General features: G+C 36.2%; 1 protein-coding gene across 3 annotated transcripts; it reads right to left on the bottom strand.

The window, feature by feature from the left end:
- Positions 1-4272: 4272 nt before the first annotated feature.
- On the bottom strand, positions 4273-15415 carry LOC140787266 (DExH-box ATP-dependent RNA helicase DExH10). Of its 3 annotated transcripts, none has more exons than XM_073136091.1 (17): positions 15294-15415; positions 13818-14866; positions 12571-12885; positions 12232-12336; positions 11966-12034; positions 10013-10180; positions 9856-9927; positions 9670-9786; positions 9058-9282; positions 8768-8926; positions 8464-8553; positions 8279-8374; positions 8043-8196; positions 7808-7956; positions 7620-7715; positions 6479-6571; positions 4273-4678 (listed from the first exon to the last, which is right to left on the bottom strand). In XM_073136091.1, the coding sequence occupies exons 2-17, from the start codon at positions 14805-14807 to the stop codon at positions 4568-4570; spliced, it is 3009 nt and encodes a 1002-aa protein (XP_072992192.1). In that variant the 5' UTR covers positions 14808-14866; positions 15294-15415; the 3' UTR covers positions 4273-4567. The 3 variants fall into 3 exon arrangements, with proteins under 3 accessions (XP_072992192.1, XP_072992193.1, XP_072992194.1); XM_073136092.1 differs by having other exon boundaries at positions 13818-14837; positions 15294-15371; XM_073136093.1 differs by lacking the exon at positions 11966-12034.
- Between the last annotated feature and the right edge of the window lie 695 nt (positions 15416-16110).

Here is a 16110-nt window from a genome sequence, read left to right as displayed (position 1 = left end):
CCGAATCAGTAAAGCTAAATAAAGAGTAAATCATGTACTAGATAATATGAATTAGAAAGAGCATCATGCTATGAATGAGAGTATGAATGTACCATCAATAATATATAATTGAAATGTAGATAATATGTCATAACTGATAAAAGCATATAATTCTCAATAATAAGTAAACAAATCTCCATGCCATATTATTATCATAACTCTCTCTCAAATATGACACATGATGCATGGCGTCTATGACCACACTATGATATCAAATGCAACCATATATGATGTAAATTGATGATTTGATAATTAGGTATTTAGATGAGAATAAAATCATATGTAGTTCTCAACATCACGATCATCACCAACATCTCGGTATAATATCATCATACTAGACCACTATGCACAGTCAACACCGGTACCCGATCTCAACATCCTGCCCGTGGGCTCAAAGCATACCCTGCCATACGCTAAGGGTATCTCATTCATAATCATACCCTGCCATACGCTAAAGGTATATCAAAATCCATCTAGATCGGGTACCCCCACCAGTTAATAGAAATAACATGAGAGTAACTCGCCACACGCATGCCCTGGCGAATAGCAGGTGTCCGATTGTCTGTGCGCACAGACTCAACTGACCTCAGACATGGGCCACGAGATATCGCATATTAGCGACCATAATCATCACTCCAGGCACCCCTAACCTTGGTGCCTACTCGGGTACCCTTATGATTTTTCTATCAACTTTCCTATTAATGAGATTTATGCATTTCCTTCTATATGATATATCACGTGTATATATCCAGTACTATAACAAATCGTGCATATCAAAAATTTAGTTGGTAAGGAAGTTAAGAGGAAAATAATACAATGCAATCTCCAACCATATAACTAGCACATGTATATCACTGCTAGTCTATCACATGCATACTCATGCTAGATATCACCCTAACACAAAGTCATAACAGTATAATCATCTCCAATCATCTATATATATCACCAATGTATTCATATCCCAAATCAGCAATCAAATACATGATAAAATATACTCGACTGAAATCATCTCTAGATAAAGTCATATAATCATACTGGAGACCAAAACATGCATGTACATAATATATAATATATCATAATTTGAGAAAGGCATCTAGAGGATAAGACTACTCACAGTCTGATCAGAAGACCCAATACACATATCCCGCACATCCGCTAATCAACTAAGTGACAACTAATCGCTAGCAAGATCCACGGGGCCTCACATAAAGGGGTTCGGGATCTGAAAATATTCAAGTAATATTAGTTAGTCGTTTATCTAATTAGAATTAGTTCAAGTATAATATAAAGGTTTATTAAGTTTAAAATCACTTTTTTTTTATTTTGTACGTAACTAGATTCATATTATAGGTACGATTCAAATACTATAACATACTATTATCATAAAATGCTAGTTATAACATAAAGAAAAATGTTTGTTTCTTTTTATTTATAATATTCTAAATATATAATTATAAATGGGATATAAGTATAAATAAGATCTATTTATAATAAATTTATAATTCTTAGTCTATTTTGATTAATTAGAAGTTATATAGTATTTACTTAATTATGCAAAATAATTAATTAATTAATTAATAAGACTAGTATCTTATTCTACACACGATAGTATATAATAAATTGTTAAGATTACTTAAATTGCATATATTATGAATATTAGTATATAAATCTAATAATTATAATTTACAACACTATCTATTAATCTAATAGAAATATAATACATAATTAAATAAATCAATATAAGTATTACCTATATTTATGTATAATAGTTTATAACCTAGTTAATCATTAATTATACTAATTATAATTAATAATCATCATGTTGAAGAATATACATTATTATTAAAATAATTAATGTCTAAATAATTTATCTACATTAATTAAGAAAGTAATGCCTAATTAAATAAATAAATAAATATAAAATAAAATAGATAATAAAAATAATGTCACCAATGCTGGGCTCGGCCCAGCACTGCTTGCTACAGTGCTGTTCCAGAAGCAGAGGAAGGAACTAAGAGAGAAGAAGAATGGAAGAAGAAGGAAGAAAGAAAAAGAAGAAAGAGAAAGAAGGAAGAAGGAAGAAGGAAGAAGAAGAAGAGGAGAGGAAGAAAGGAAGGGAGGAGGAGGACTTGGCGTCGGTAGGAAGGGCACTAGCCGCTGGTGGCCAGCCCACGGCCGACCTCTTGCAGGCGGCTTGGCTCTAGCGAGCCCGAGCTTAAGAGTGCAAGTGAGCTAGTGAGAGAGAGAGAGGGAGAGAGAGAGAGACTGAAAACAAAAGAGAGAGAAAGAGAGATTTAGATGGAGAGAGAGAGAGACGGTAGGGGGCCAGCAGCCGGATGGCTGCAGCGATGCTAGCGGGTGCATGGCACCCCCACGCTGCGCCCAATTGCATGGGCACAACGCCGGCCACAGTCGTGCCCATAATAGAACTTTAGTTTTTTTTTTAAGGATAGGTTGTTACACCCACTCTAGCTTCTTCTTCCTCCCTCTGATAGCCTTAAAAACCCTCTCAACCCCTCCTCCATCTTGTCATGCAACCTCCACCATAGCCGGCGCGCTACATTGCTCACAAACACCTTCATGTTTCCTTTAGAGACGAATCTACAAGGTGGGTAACACTACCATGCACGAGACCACCTGACGTCGCATCGCCATCATGGCATTGAATGCGTAGCTCGACAGCTCAATGATAATGTGGCTGAAGTTGAAGACGATGGGGTAGTCTCCAGCGGCGGAGAGTTGGGGAAGTAGAAGAGATGGTTGAGGTTGAAGAGGACGGCAATGTCGATTTCAACAAAAATGACCTTGTCCTAGTTGGTGAGCTGCTAGAGGCGGAGTTTGCTGTAATTGTACTTGCTATACACATTCTTCTTAGCATAAGAGTTCCAAATGCACTTGACCTTGTGGAGGGCCCACCCGGCGGCAATGAGCATGGTAGGCTGGGAGTGGTGGATGGTTCAGTTCCTAGCTAGGCTAGGCTAAATGTTATAGCTCATAATTTATGTGGCAAGCTTTCGGGCTAGGCATAACACAAATCGGGTCCGGGTCGAGATGGGCATGGGTGGATTGGGCCAATGATCACCTCTAGCTACTCCCTATTGGATTTAGGGTTTAGGATTATGAGCTAATAAGTTATGGTCATAAGAGGGTAATTAGTGGCTAGTCAGATTTGTACATGACTCTTTAACCCCATTAAATAACTAATTAAGAAAAAATTATTTAGAGTTGGTTGTAGAATCTATGGTAGTATATGAGTCTAAACATTACGAGATGTTTGATTCCTAATATTTAGTATACATATGTATCAAGAGATATATGTTTCTCTAGACGTTGTATCTAGAGAAACAAATGAATTGTTTGGTTAATTCATAACGCTATATTTTATTAAACACTTGTTTAGTTAATTATTATTCATAATTTAACATATTTAGTAAATAAACATGTGTGACCAATATTCTCTCTCCTCCTTTCTCACGCACAAAGGACTCCTTATTCTCCTTCAGAAATCATAGCTATAGGAGGCACCTGAGAAAATCCTTCTTCTTCCTCATGCACAAAGACCTCCTCCTCCTCCTCTGAAAACCCTAGCTAACAAATGCACCCAAAAATTGGTGAGTTTTTGGTACAGTTGATTATGATAGAATATTTTAGAGTCTATTTTAATCATGATTCAGAGTTTTTTTTTTATCATGCTAACAATTACATCTATCATACTAACAATTATATATTTTTTATCATGCTAAGAACTTTCCTTACTCATCAAATTTTTTTTAGTATGTTGGAAAAATTCTTATCCTCCTCCTTTTCCACCTCCCCCTAGTTTACAGAGGCAACATCAAGTTCTTCTGATTCCTTCCCTCGGCTCGAGTTCTTGTTGTGGAAATCCTACGAATTGAGCCGATCTGGGATTCTTCAGATATGATCCTTCGAGAAACCCTTGATGCTGGACATGTATGAAGAGTAATTTTGATTTTAGAGTTGGAACTAAGAATGGATGAATCTTGTATTAGGAGAGATCAAAGTAAATGATACATGCCTGTTCTGGTTTAAAAAAAAAAACTCGCATTCCTATGCCAAAAGTTGTATACTTTCATTTGCAACTTCGCAGTTACGCCAGAAATGGTAAAAAGTTAAAAACTGCTTGCTTGGTCAAACAGACCATGCAAAGAAGTCAAAAAGAGAAAACGGCAAGATGCATGATAATTTTGCCAAAAGAACACGATATCTCAACTGTTTATCCGAAACTTATAAGAGACTACAGCTAAACAATTCATTCATTTAGTAGCTCACTAGCTCATGTACAAATTACAAAGGGCCTATAAATTGAAAACAAGGAGAACTCTAGGGAAGAGGAATCGAATAACAAAAGTTCTACAACAATTCATCATAAAAGATGACACATATTAGGCCAAATGAAGCAGGGCATCTGGCAAGCTGACACTGGCGAGCTTTGTGGTTAGGATCAGAGTGCTCAACCAGCATTTCTTTTACATTAGCATATGGACAAGGAACCAATGATCTGTTACTCTCACAAGTACAAAGAGTTGGCAAACATTATTCCTCGTCGGAGACTTCCACTAGCCTCCTCAAACTTCTTCTCAAGATCAACCTCTCCAACAGCCTCCGCAGCAGATCGCAGCTACACCATGGCATTACAAAATCAATCAATTGCAGTAAATATTTGGAGCATTCGAAGGAATATGGAATCACAGCAAATTGAATCTTTGTACTCCTAAAATAGGACTACAATAGCATCCCTCATGCACGAAAGACTTTCTTCTAATCATAATTGGGTTTTGGCAAAGCCGAAGGATCTGAAATTTGTATGATGTGTAGCTGGCTCTATATAAATTAAACACTCTTCTACGTTTGTTGATCCTTCATGCAAATTATACAATTTAAAACTAAGGATAAAGATCCATGACAATATACATATGTACATAAGTGTGTAGGTGTGTATATATCTGGTCAAGTGGTCATAGTAATATAATAACATGTGCACCTATTTGCACACTAGTTTCTATGACCCGTCAAACTCGCAATTGGCCACTATTTGATCATGATCAAAGTGCTCGTCTCTAGATGATGGAGTCATAGTAGTCACTTGTAGAATAAGAATATAAGCATTATATATTATCACATTTCAAGCTGAAAAAGGCAATTAAATTATAAAGATAATAACTAGAAAAGGGAGGTTTCTATTTCCTTTTCCATTACTTTCAATATGCTAATGGATATTTAAGTAGATGGATGCTTAAAAGGACACAAAGATGATACACAAAAAGGGACAGCATTAAAAGCATGGATAAATGCAAACTTCATGAACTTATCTGCAGAGAAGGATATCAGATGCAATATAGCTAACCAGTTGTTCGCAAAAATTAGATCCCATTGATGTTAGATCATATTAAGAAAAAGGATAAAATCTACTACAACTAGAACAAGTAAGCTGTCTTAGTAGCCGCTTACCTAGATTACGAGATGCTTCAAAGTGGGAAAGCACCCAACTTATTAATATAATTTCATTTTAATCATAAAAATTCGTTATTGTACAGAGTAAATTGTAACTTGAGGATGACAACTGACCTAACCAAAGAATTTTTGCAATGTCAGGAGCAGATAAAATCATCAAATACATTATGTGTTAGACAGTAAGGTTGTCAACTAATTATGAAACCATACCATAAGTAGGAAAGAAAAAGACCATATGATAAGAGGCCAGAATCAGAAGGGCACCTTGATCTGATGAAGCCATAACTAGGGTGTCAAGTATTTACACACGTTAAGAGTGTTAAAAAGGATAAGACCATCATTCCCTATCAGCTTAAGCTTTTATTAGTAGTTGATGGCTTAGCAACATGATAGACAATAATGGAGGACATCAACATAAAGCCAACACAAGCATGGATGTCAAGGAATGGACCACCATTGATTCCAAGCAGCAGCAATAATATACTCAATTCTACCTTAGCTGCATGATGTTTTGGCCAATATCAGGAATTCTTCTCTCATCTATGGCTTTGTATCTTTTCTTCACTCACAGCAGAAATCTTAATTAAATGGTGTGAGTGGCTATGTCCACACTCCCACACTAGAGAATGTTTACCTTTCCTAAACTCATCCAGGCTTGATCCAGCTCGCAATAGAAAGGGAGCGCAGCTCAAGCTCTATCACAAAGTAGTACATTATATACTGAAAACGTGAATCTCTTGCTTTGAGAATCTCTTCACCAACAATATAAAAGGAAAGATTCTAGATCAAAGAATTTTACAGTTAAGAGGGCACATCAATAAAGGGAGACCTATTATCTAGAATTAAGCAAGGACCGGGAGAATAAGATCACTAACACAAAAAAATAGGCCAAGCATGAATACCAAAACAGACAATTTAACAAAAAAGAAAAAAGGTAACAGGACAAGAAAAGCAATATAGATATTACCTGATTCAAAAATTCATCTAATCGTCTTGCAAGACGTATAATGCTCCCTTCAAAAATATCTGTCATTTCAATTACCTCAGCAAATGATGCCCCCTGTATGGGAAAAACTAGAACAGTCAAAAAGATTGTGGAAATTGGAATAAATATCACACAAACTGCAGCATATCAATGGAATTTAAGGTATGTAAATTATATTGGATGACAGCTAGTGATCAGATGATTATAAGAAATACCCGTGCCTCAAAAGGATACCTGCTGGGGAAAATAAGATAAAAAGGATTGTTACGTACTAGATCTGGACCGATCTAGACGTAAAAAAATTATGATAATTTTTATGGTGGTAGTCTCAGAAGTTAGGGTTCTAATGGTTTTGACTTCACGTAAATTAAAAATCAGGATGAAAAGATAAAAATAAAATAGTGGAGGAATATCAGAATGGGGCAGATCGCTAATATCCGACCTTACGACGATTGTTGGAGGGTGGCAAACAGCCAAAGATGGTGGTGGACGGTCGTATAGTAAAGTGACTCGTGATGGAGGATGGTGACTAAAATTTAAAACTTTTAGAGGTTCTACGGCTATGATCTACTCATAGGAAGATAAAGACAATCTAATGACTATATTAAATATAAAGACAATAAAAAATATTTGGCTAAATTCATTCAATGATAATAATCAACAAATGACCACTCCTATTTATAGGAGTAAAATCCTAACTGATTGATCCACATGCGGATTATCTATTTTATTTAAAATTCAAACCAATAAAATTAATTTAACTAACTCAATTTGACTCGACCTAACTAAACCGACTCAACTAACTTAACTTACATGGTCGAATCATAACAAGGACAAGATACATGACTTTTTTTTTCTCTACAGCTACAACTACAAATAAAGCAAATAATGCAAGCATATAACAAATCATAAGAAAAGAATAATACCATTACTCAAAATTCTAAAATATTATTAAGCTACATTTTCAGTGCTAGCAAGCTAGTTTTTCAATGCTAACAAGAAGTTGATTAATTTTCACATTATTTTTCTCTTTAGTGAGTAGAACTAAGATGCTTAATAGTGGAGAAAACCAAAATGTCTGAAGGTATCTGATTACTGATCTTTAGTAGAAAAACAAACCAACCTTTGACCAACAATATATTACATCCATTAAGTAGGGCCTAATAGTTGACTCCACATATTCGTCCACATTAATGTCCAACTTACATTGACGTTGCACCTGAAAAGAGCAAAAGGAAAAAAAAATTGCATTTCTTAACGCAAGCCCATAAAACTTTACAGAAATGCAAAAAGAGCACCAAAGAAACCAACCTCTGCAATTTTTCTAGCAGCATCCTGAAGTTGTTGCAGAGGTTTTGCAAGCTCAGTTCTCAAGTGTATTTGCTCATTTGATTTATCACAAGGAATAAAACAGCTAGCAAGAGCGGCAACTTGATGATGATCAAGATCATTAAATGTACCTAATCACCAAATGTTTAGACCCTTTGTAGAATAAAAATAAGAATAAATGCGGAAATGAAACAAAGCGAGGGAATAGAAAGACCACCATTAAACATCAGCTCAGTGACAAGCAGTTCATCCCCTGTGTCTATAAAGCAGGCAGCTCGTCCTTTTAATTGGACAACACTATCAGCATCAATATGACCAAGCATCTTTAAAACTCGTGAACGATTTTTCAGTTCATCGCGAAATTTTTGTAACTACATAAAGAAAAGGCAAATCAATAGTTCTGATTGTAGAGGACAGACATCATAGCAGCTATCCATCAAGCATACTCACTACCTGTGAGTCCCGCATTTTTGTCTTCAATTGCTGGATTTCATGACTCAACTCAGCTTTTCTCTGGTACCACTTCAATTGCTGCTCACTTTGACCAGACTGACAAAATATGCAACACGTATCACATTATTCACCAGTACAGAACAAAATCACGTCAACTACAAGCAAATGGAAAGTAGATGGGAAACCTTATGCTGTGGATGAGCACAAAATTTCTGCTCAAGTTCTTCAACTTGACGAACTAAGTCAACAAATTCTGGTTCTTCAATGCCCATATCCTAATGGAAATATTGACAATTAGAAGTATTGGATCACACAATTTAAAAAAAAAAATCTAAAATTTTGGATGGTAATATGATCTTTTTCTAGTAGTTCTTTTTTCCAGTTGGGTTCTTTTTCCAGCTGGTAATCATCACAAAATAGTATAAACACAAAGCTCAGAAAAAGTCAAAAAACCACAAAACAAAGTTCCTTAAAAAATGTGAAGCATACTTTCAATGGGTGAAGCTTTGGAAGTCCTTGGGGATAACGCTTTTCTAGCTCTTGCACTGCAAGAAGTACCGTTTGTCTAGCTTCTGCTGGTCGAAGATCAGAAGGGATTGCAATTCTGATGCTGCTAAGACCACAGAGTAGAGGCAATGGCACAGGGACCTGTGATAGTTTCAGAACTCATTAGTAATATGAAGTTGAACATTTATCATATATAGGTTTGTTGAACTATCAAGCTAAAACTTGACATAAACTGACCCGATAAAACTGTTCGCCCATGAGCTTCAACTCACCACATGCATTTCGCCCTTCTCTCCTGGACGAGGTGGGCATGGCTTCGGACGTGAACCGTTCTCACTTAAAACAAGAGAACAATGAAGCAGCGTGTCCACGATGTAACTGCTACTGCGAGAAGCTGCCAGAGAAGAGGGCACAGCACCCAATGCTGCAGGGGGCTTTTTAACAACATTTACAACAACTCCCCATCCCCAGTCAGTTCCACCATCTCGTACTTTAACCTGGAGCAGTTGGTATGATTTAGAGAAAAAAATTACTTCAATATAAAGCTCCATTACCACAACATTTTGAGCTTCCATAAACACCAAAGTCTTTCTTAAAAAAGAAACAGAAAAAAACAATAAAGAAACATGGAAGTCACCTCAATGGAACATAAATATGAACAGTTGAACTAATAACATTATGGAAAAACAAAGAATTTTCACCTTTAAAGTTAAATAGCCAAAAAGGATAGAGTGATTATAACACCGGACATATTATATAAAATGGATGATTAATAGTCAATAGTCCGATATGCAAGGAAGCTAGTATAAACAATGTGAAAGTAAGTTAGAAAAATTACAACAAAAAAAGAAAAGAAAAACCAAAAGAACATGATGACGGCTTACCAGCCTACCAGGTACCAAGTATAGCAAAACTCGCTCTGGCCTTATCATCTCAGACATGATACGCTTTTCAAGGTGAGCTATATCAAGCGCCAATTTGTGATATTCAGCAAGTTCAGCCTATAACTTAGAATATTTAGTTCATTGCATGGTAACAGTTAACGTTCACTTCCAAACTGCAATAAGTACCTCGCCAGAAGAATCAAGGGAAGCAGCTTCTTGCTCCAACTTTGAAATTTTTTCTCCCATACAAGGCAATGCCTGAATCAAGAAAACAAATTAGTCTAAATAGCATTGTACAATATCTAGGGAAAAGAACAATTTTTACTAAGATATGTAAATCAACCTTCTCAAACTGAAATTGGTGGAATGAATTTCTGATGACGTACTCAGCAGTAAATTGACCCTCGGCTCGGCTCATTAAATTCAAGATAGAGTAGTAACTTAGTCTAAAAGTACTCACTAAAGGAGCAGGCCTACCTAAAACCATATCCTTGAGAATATTCATTTCCATCTGAAAAAAAAAATTTGATGAGCCATGAGAACTTGCTTCTGAAATATGCAATACTAAGATAACTTTTAAACTATCCAACACACACAAAGAAAGAACCACAAACATATGCACATCCTTTTTAAAAGCACTAATGTTTAAAATTTTCTCTTGAAATAGGCACTCAAGATCATCACCAAAAGCACTGCTATGTTAATATACGGAGCAAAAGTAATAACTAGATTTGTGTTGTAGTACTTTGGGAAGTTTATATTTTTGCATACCAAGTTATTATTGATTTTTACAGTTTACACCCTACCTTTCTAATTTTACCTAAACTGATCCACACATGTTTTGACGATTTCTCCTGATACGAAGTAAAGTCCTTCCTCACCTTTATATAAAGGATCTAGAGGCAAATCAAAGACATCCATCATTTCCAAAAAAACCCTTACTTAAAGCTTTCAATCAAATTGTGGGGAAGTATTCAAGTCCGAGTGCTAGCCAAGTTCTGATTACAACTTGCAGCACACTGGTGAGGCTAAACCAAAGGTAGAAGGTTAGAGGGCAGATCCATCCAATAAAGAACTCAAAGAAATTTCTATTCTCAACTTAAGAGAATTCTCTAGTTCTCTCACAAAGCATATTTTCCATTGTTGTGTGAAGAGAGCTTACTCATATGTCCGAGTGCTAGAACTTCAACTGAGGATGATTCTAGAACATCGGAGGTGCTGAAACGTTCATCTACCATCTATGACATGAGTTGAGAGACCAACTTTCCATCAAGTTCTTTCTTGAACTTGATTGCTTATTGTGATGGTGATTGGGCAGGTTGTCCTAATGCTGCTCTACCACTGGCTGGTGTATGTTTCTAGGCAGTGTTATGATTTCTTGGAAGGCTAAGAAACAAAATGTTGTATCCAAGTCTTCAATTGAAGTTGAATACCGAGCTATGTCTCTGGTGTGCGCTGAGATTGTTTGGCTTAGGGGTCTTCTTGCTGAACTTGGCTTTCAACTATTGGATCCTACTCATGCAGATAAGACAAGTGTTATTTATATTGCAGCAAATCCTATTTACTGTGAGCATAGTAAGCACATTGAGGTCGATTGTCATTCTATTCACGCAGCTTATGATTGGCATACTATTTCACTTCCCTATGTCTCTACTGATTCCCAAGTTGTTGATATCCTTACTAAAGCCTTGACTCGACAATGAGACCAGCTCTTGACAAATTACTGCTGGTTGATCTCCCAGCATCACTTTGAGGGAGGGTGTCATCGAATATGCTATCTTCTATATTAGGAAATAGATGGTTGACAAATATATTCTCCTAAATGTAGATATGCAGATGGACCTACTTTCTGTGTATAGATTTATGCTGATTGATCTACTTTTCTTGTTTAGCTTTATGCTAATTGATCTATGTATAGCTTTATGCTTACCTTGTATAGCTCTAGGGCACCTCTTATTTAATGGAGGTTGGGTGATCAATGAGATTAAGCTTGGAATGCAAACCTACCTTGTTTTCTAACATAAAAAAAACAACTTTATGCACATCTTTTTAATATACTAAATACGATACATGAATATTCTATGATATAACAAACCTCTAGATTTGCCAATTTTATTTATGCTCGCTCATTTATATTTGAAATAAATCATTCATAGATTATCTTTTCTTTTACTCTTATCCTCCAAATATCCAACACAAAGATAAAACTTCAAACTCTTGTTATTATCACGGCTATTCTAATGAAGAAAATAAAATAGTGAAATAGAATTAAGAAGAGAGGTATACAATCTGATACCTTTTCATCAATCATTAAAACACAAATACCACGCTCATCTTTGCCACGCCGACCTGCTCTTCCACTCATCTACTTATCGTACATAAGGTAGACATCACAATGATTGTAAGAAACAAAATCTTGCAAGATACAAATGACTAGTCATGCAATGAATTTGTTAGACATCTCTGTTGAACCTTGTTAATTTTTCAGTCTCTTCTTTTCTATTATTTCCTCTCTTCTCCTTCCTGTATATGCAAAAGTATTTATATGGTGCCTGAGATTACCTGGATATATTCTCCAGATCCAATATAGCGATTGGTATCACCATCCCATTTCTTAACAGATGTGAAAACAACTGTCTTGGCAGGCATATTTAACCCCATAGCAAACTGCAGATGTTTAAAAATTTTAAAAATATGGAATATTAATCAATACTTGTGCAGAAAAATAGAGTACATCTAGCATGTAGGTGAATCATAGTTTACATGATCAAGCAATCTATTAATGCTCATGGTTTTCAGTAAGGCTATATTTACTCTAGATGAAAAGCAGGTTCATTATAATATGATGAAAGAGATAATTAGAGTGGAAAGAATGAATGCCATGGAAGGGTAAAGAATTACAGTTTCAGTAGCAAAGAGGGCTTTTACAAGGCCTTCCTGGAAGAGAAGCTCCACCAATTCCTTGATTATTGGAAGAAGTCCAGAATGGTGCACTGCAATGCCTCGCTGAAGAAGTGGCAACATTAATTCTATCGCAGGTAAAGTCCTATCGTCTTCGTTCAAGCAGAGAACGGCACTACGGAAAACCTGTTCAACAATATCTTTCTCCTCCTGTGAATTAAAATCAAGTTTTGCCATTGACATAGCATGTTGCTCGCATTCCCTTCTGCTAAAGCTGAAAATTATCACTGGTTGAAACTTCCGCTCCATGATCATCTGCACAGGTTTCCATATTAGGATGAATTTATGCTTGCAGCTTTTAAAATTGATTAAACTGTTTAGCATTGTAAATAATGAAATGGAGTTATTGTTTCAATGAAACAGGGCTTTGGTCTTTTGTCGAAAAAAAAATAATGGCCTGGAAGAGAAGCTCCACCAAGATATGGCAAATCCTGTATTATTATGTAAGCTTGAAATGATAAATTTGTGCCCCAAAGTAAAGAAGAACTACAAAACCATGAATCAGATATGAATTCCTCTTCAGTCTAACTACCATAAAAAATTATTGACATATGAAGTTTCTCTTCAGACTTATTCTTTATAAATATCAGAGGTCGCGCTGAAAATCTGATAGCTTTCTTTCTAACTTCTAAAAATATCCAACAACCTACTATATACAGTACAAACTTTAAAGCACTCAATAAAATAAATAAATTCAAGAAAGAAAAAACCGTTCCAGCAACTGTTGCCTACAGGTTTACTAAAGTAAGACTCCATAGGAAGTTGGCTGTGAAGCACTTGTTCTCTCTTTGACATCATATCACAAAATCCCAGCCAAATTAGGCAAATATTTCTTATTTAATATTTGGGGTGGAGAGAGATCCACTAATATCTTGGTAATGTGTCTTTTAAAAACCCCATGATTAGGAATTAGTGAATGATATCCAGATAAAAAAAATTGCTTAAACAAGATCTGACAATTAAATTAGTCAATATCACCTGATGAATGTTTCACACAACTCCCAATAAAATTGTTTTCTGGTTAGAAATATGAGAAGTCCAAAGAGTAGCTTGAAAGAATAACATTAAAATTACTAAATTGTAGTCACTAGTGTTTTCAAAATTTTAAAATACTGCAGCCACACATGTAGAATGTTACAAAAGAAAGCTTTGGTATAACATGTCCAAAGATGAAAAGAATAAATTACCTTGACAATTTTGTAGATGTCCGAGCCTGCAGAAGCAGATCCACCCTTTGCAATCCGACCACTAGATTTAGCACCACCAAACCTATTCCCATCTGTGTGACTCTTTTGCTTGGTGAATGTATCTTGCAGTTTGATAAAATTCTCCTCTTTAAACTGTTCATTCTCATCAACTACAAGGTATAAACCAGATCCACCAATAGGGAAGACATAGTGTTGTAGTGGTGTAGGTCTGAAGTCAGTGTAAACCACATGACAAGGTTGTTTGTGCAAATAACAGATCCATTCGGCAAACTCAGTAGCATTCGACATAGTAGCAGAAAGAAAGACCATCTTAATTGCTGGGGGCAAGAATATTATACTTTCTTCCCATACAACTCCTCTCTCACGATCTTTCATGTAGTGAATCTCATCAAATATAACCCATGCAACTTCCTTTAACACCTCAGAACCCCTATATAGCATCCCTCTTAAAATTTCTGTGGTCATCACCAAGCAACTGGCATTGGGTGACAAGGTGACATCACCAGTCATCAGTCCCACATCAGAAAACTCCTGACTTAGTTCCCTATATTTCTGATTGCTCAGGGCCTTTAAAGGAGAGGTATAGATGACTCGTTGCTTCTCTTTGAAGGACATCGCTATGGCATATTCAGCAACAGCAGTTTTACCCGCTGAAGTGTGTGCAGACACCAAGACAGACTCATTTCTCTCCAGACAGGCCACAGAAACACGCTGGAATGGATCCAACTCAAAAGGGTAGGTCTTAGCCATCTCACCATTAAAGACAGGGTTAGAAAGAGTTCCATGGATGGCCTCCTCCTTGGAGGAAGTATATCCGTTCGGGACAGCAACTTCATGGATGCATGTGCGAGAAAGATTCCTGCGTTTGAGAACAGATTCAGATTCCAACATCCCACTAGAGATTACTGGTTTGCTCTCTGAATCTTTCTCCGCTAACTTCCTCTTCGCTGGATTTACCTTTTCATCCATCTTCGAATCTAAGAATGACTTGGCAGCTATCTACAGCTTCAAAGCCCGCAATTTTAGCCCTAAATTACAAATTCAGGAAAATTCAGAAGCCAAAACTGAAAGTAAAACATTCACTGAAATTCTAACAGTGTATTACACATTTAAAATGCATCTACTCTAATTACTGCACTCCAGAAATGCAACTTGGGGAAAAGCAAGCAATTCAGAAGCAGAAACTACGCCATAAATTGTCTTTCGTTCTTTAACGAGATAAAGACGAGCTATTCAAACCTAAGCTTCATGAGCTAAAACAAAACTCGGATTTAGCTGCGCATCGATTAAGAACAAACTGAAGAAAGCTTTCTGAATTGCCTTCCGAAAACAACAAGGATTTCAAAACAAATGGAGGGCAAACTCAAGCATTTCGCTTTGTTTCTAGGCTAGGGTTTTAGAAATGGCGGTCCAGAAGGAGAAGAGAAGAATAGGGGTTTGAGGGAATTCGCTTACCGAGATAGACAACGACGAGAAGGAAGCCGGCGAGAGGCCGGGTGTTTACAAAACCCTAGAAGAAGAACTATAATAGATATTTTCTTCCTTTTTTTTTCTTTTTCTTTCTAACAATTTGAATTAGATTGACATAGAACGAGAGCGGCATGTTATACCTAGGACCGTTAGCGGATCCGGTAGTGACAAGACCCGGTTACTCGAACACTTATCCATCACGCTAAATTTTGGTGTTAACGGATCCTGTTGTCACTCCACCCGGTTACTATATGTATATGTTTTCTTGAGTTTTTGATCGGATTTACTATTCCTCCCTAAATATATTATTGTTCTACTCATGCCATCAAGATCAGATCAGGTCACTTCACAGAGAAGATTTGGTTCGCTAGGTCAAACTCACTTATCTAAGTTTAGTTGTCGCTATTTTTTGAGGATTTCTAGATTCAAGTTTGTGTGGTCGAACACCTGGGCAACAACTTTCTAACACTCTAATTTTACGATATTGTCGAGGCATTGTAAGGCCCTCACAAATAGTGTTCGAATGACCGAATATCGATTTCAATCCGATTAAGATTATTTTAATTATTCTTTAAGGCTTAATTAATTTTGAGACAATTAGGATTAGCCTCCGTGTATATATATACGTTGAGAGCAACTTAATATAAAGCTTTATTAAAAATTATTGAGTTTGTCTCTTCTTTTATTTCTCATCTATGTGAAACTCCTTCCTTCTCATTTTTTATGCTAAATTGGTCGTTTTTTACTGCTATAGTCTCTAAATTCTTAGGGCTTACCACTCCTGCGTCATCTTCCCTTTTAA

The sequence above is a fragment of the Typha latifolia genome, chromosome 4, assembly GCF_019914945.1.
Source record: "Typha latifolia isolate L0001 chromosome 4, TyphaL0001v2, whole genome shotgun sequence".
Lineage (NCBI taxonomy): Eukaryota > Viridiplantae > Streptophyta > Magnoliopsida > Poales > Typhaceae > Typha > Typha latifolia.
Note: the sequence above shows the minus strand (reverse complement) of the source record. Positions and strands in the feature narration are given on the sequence as shown.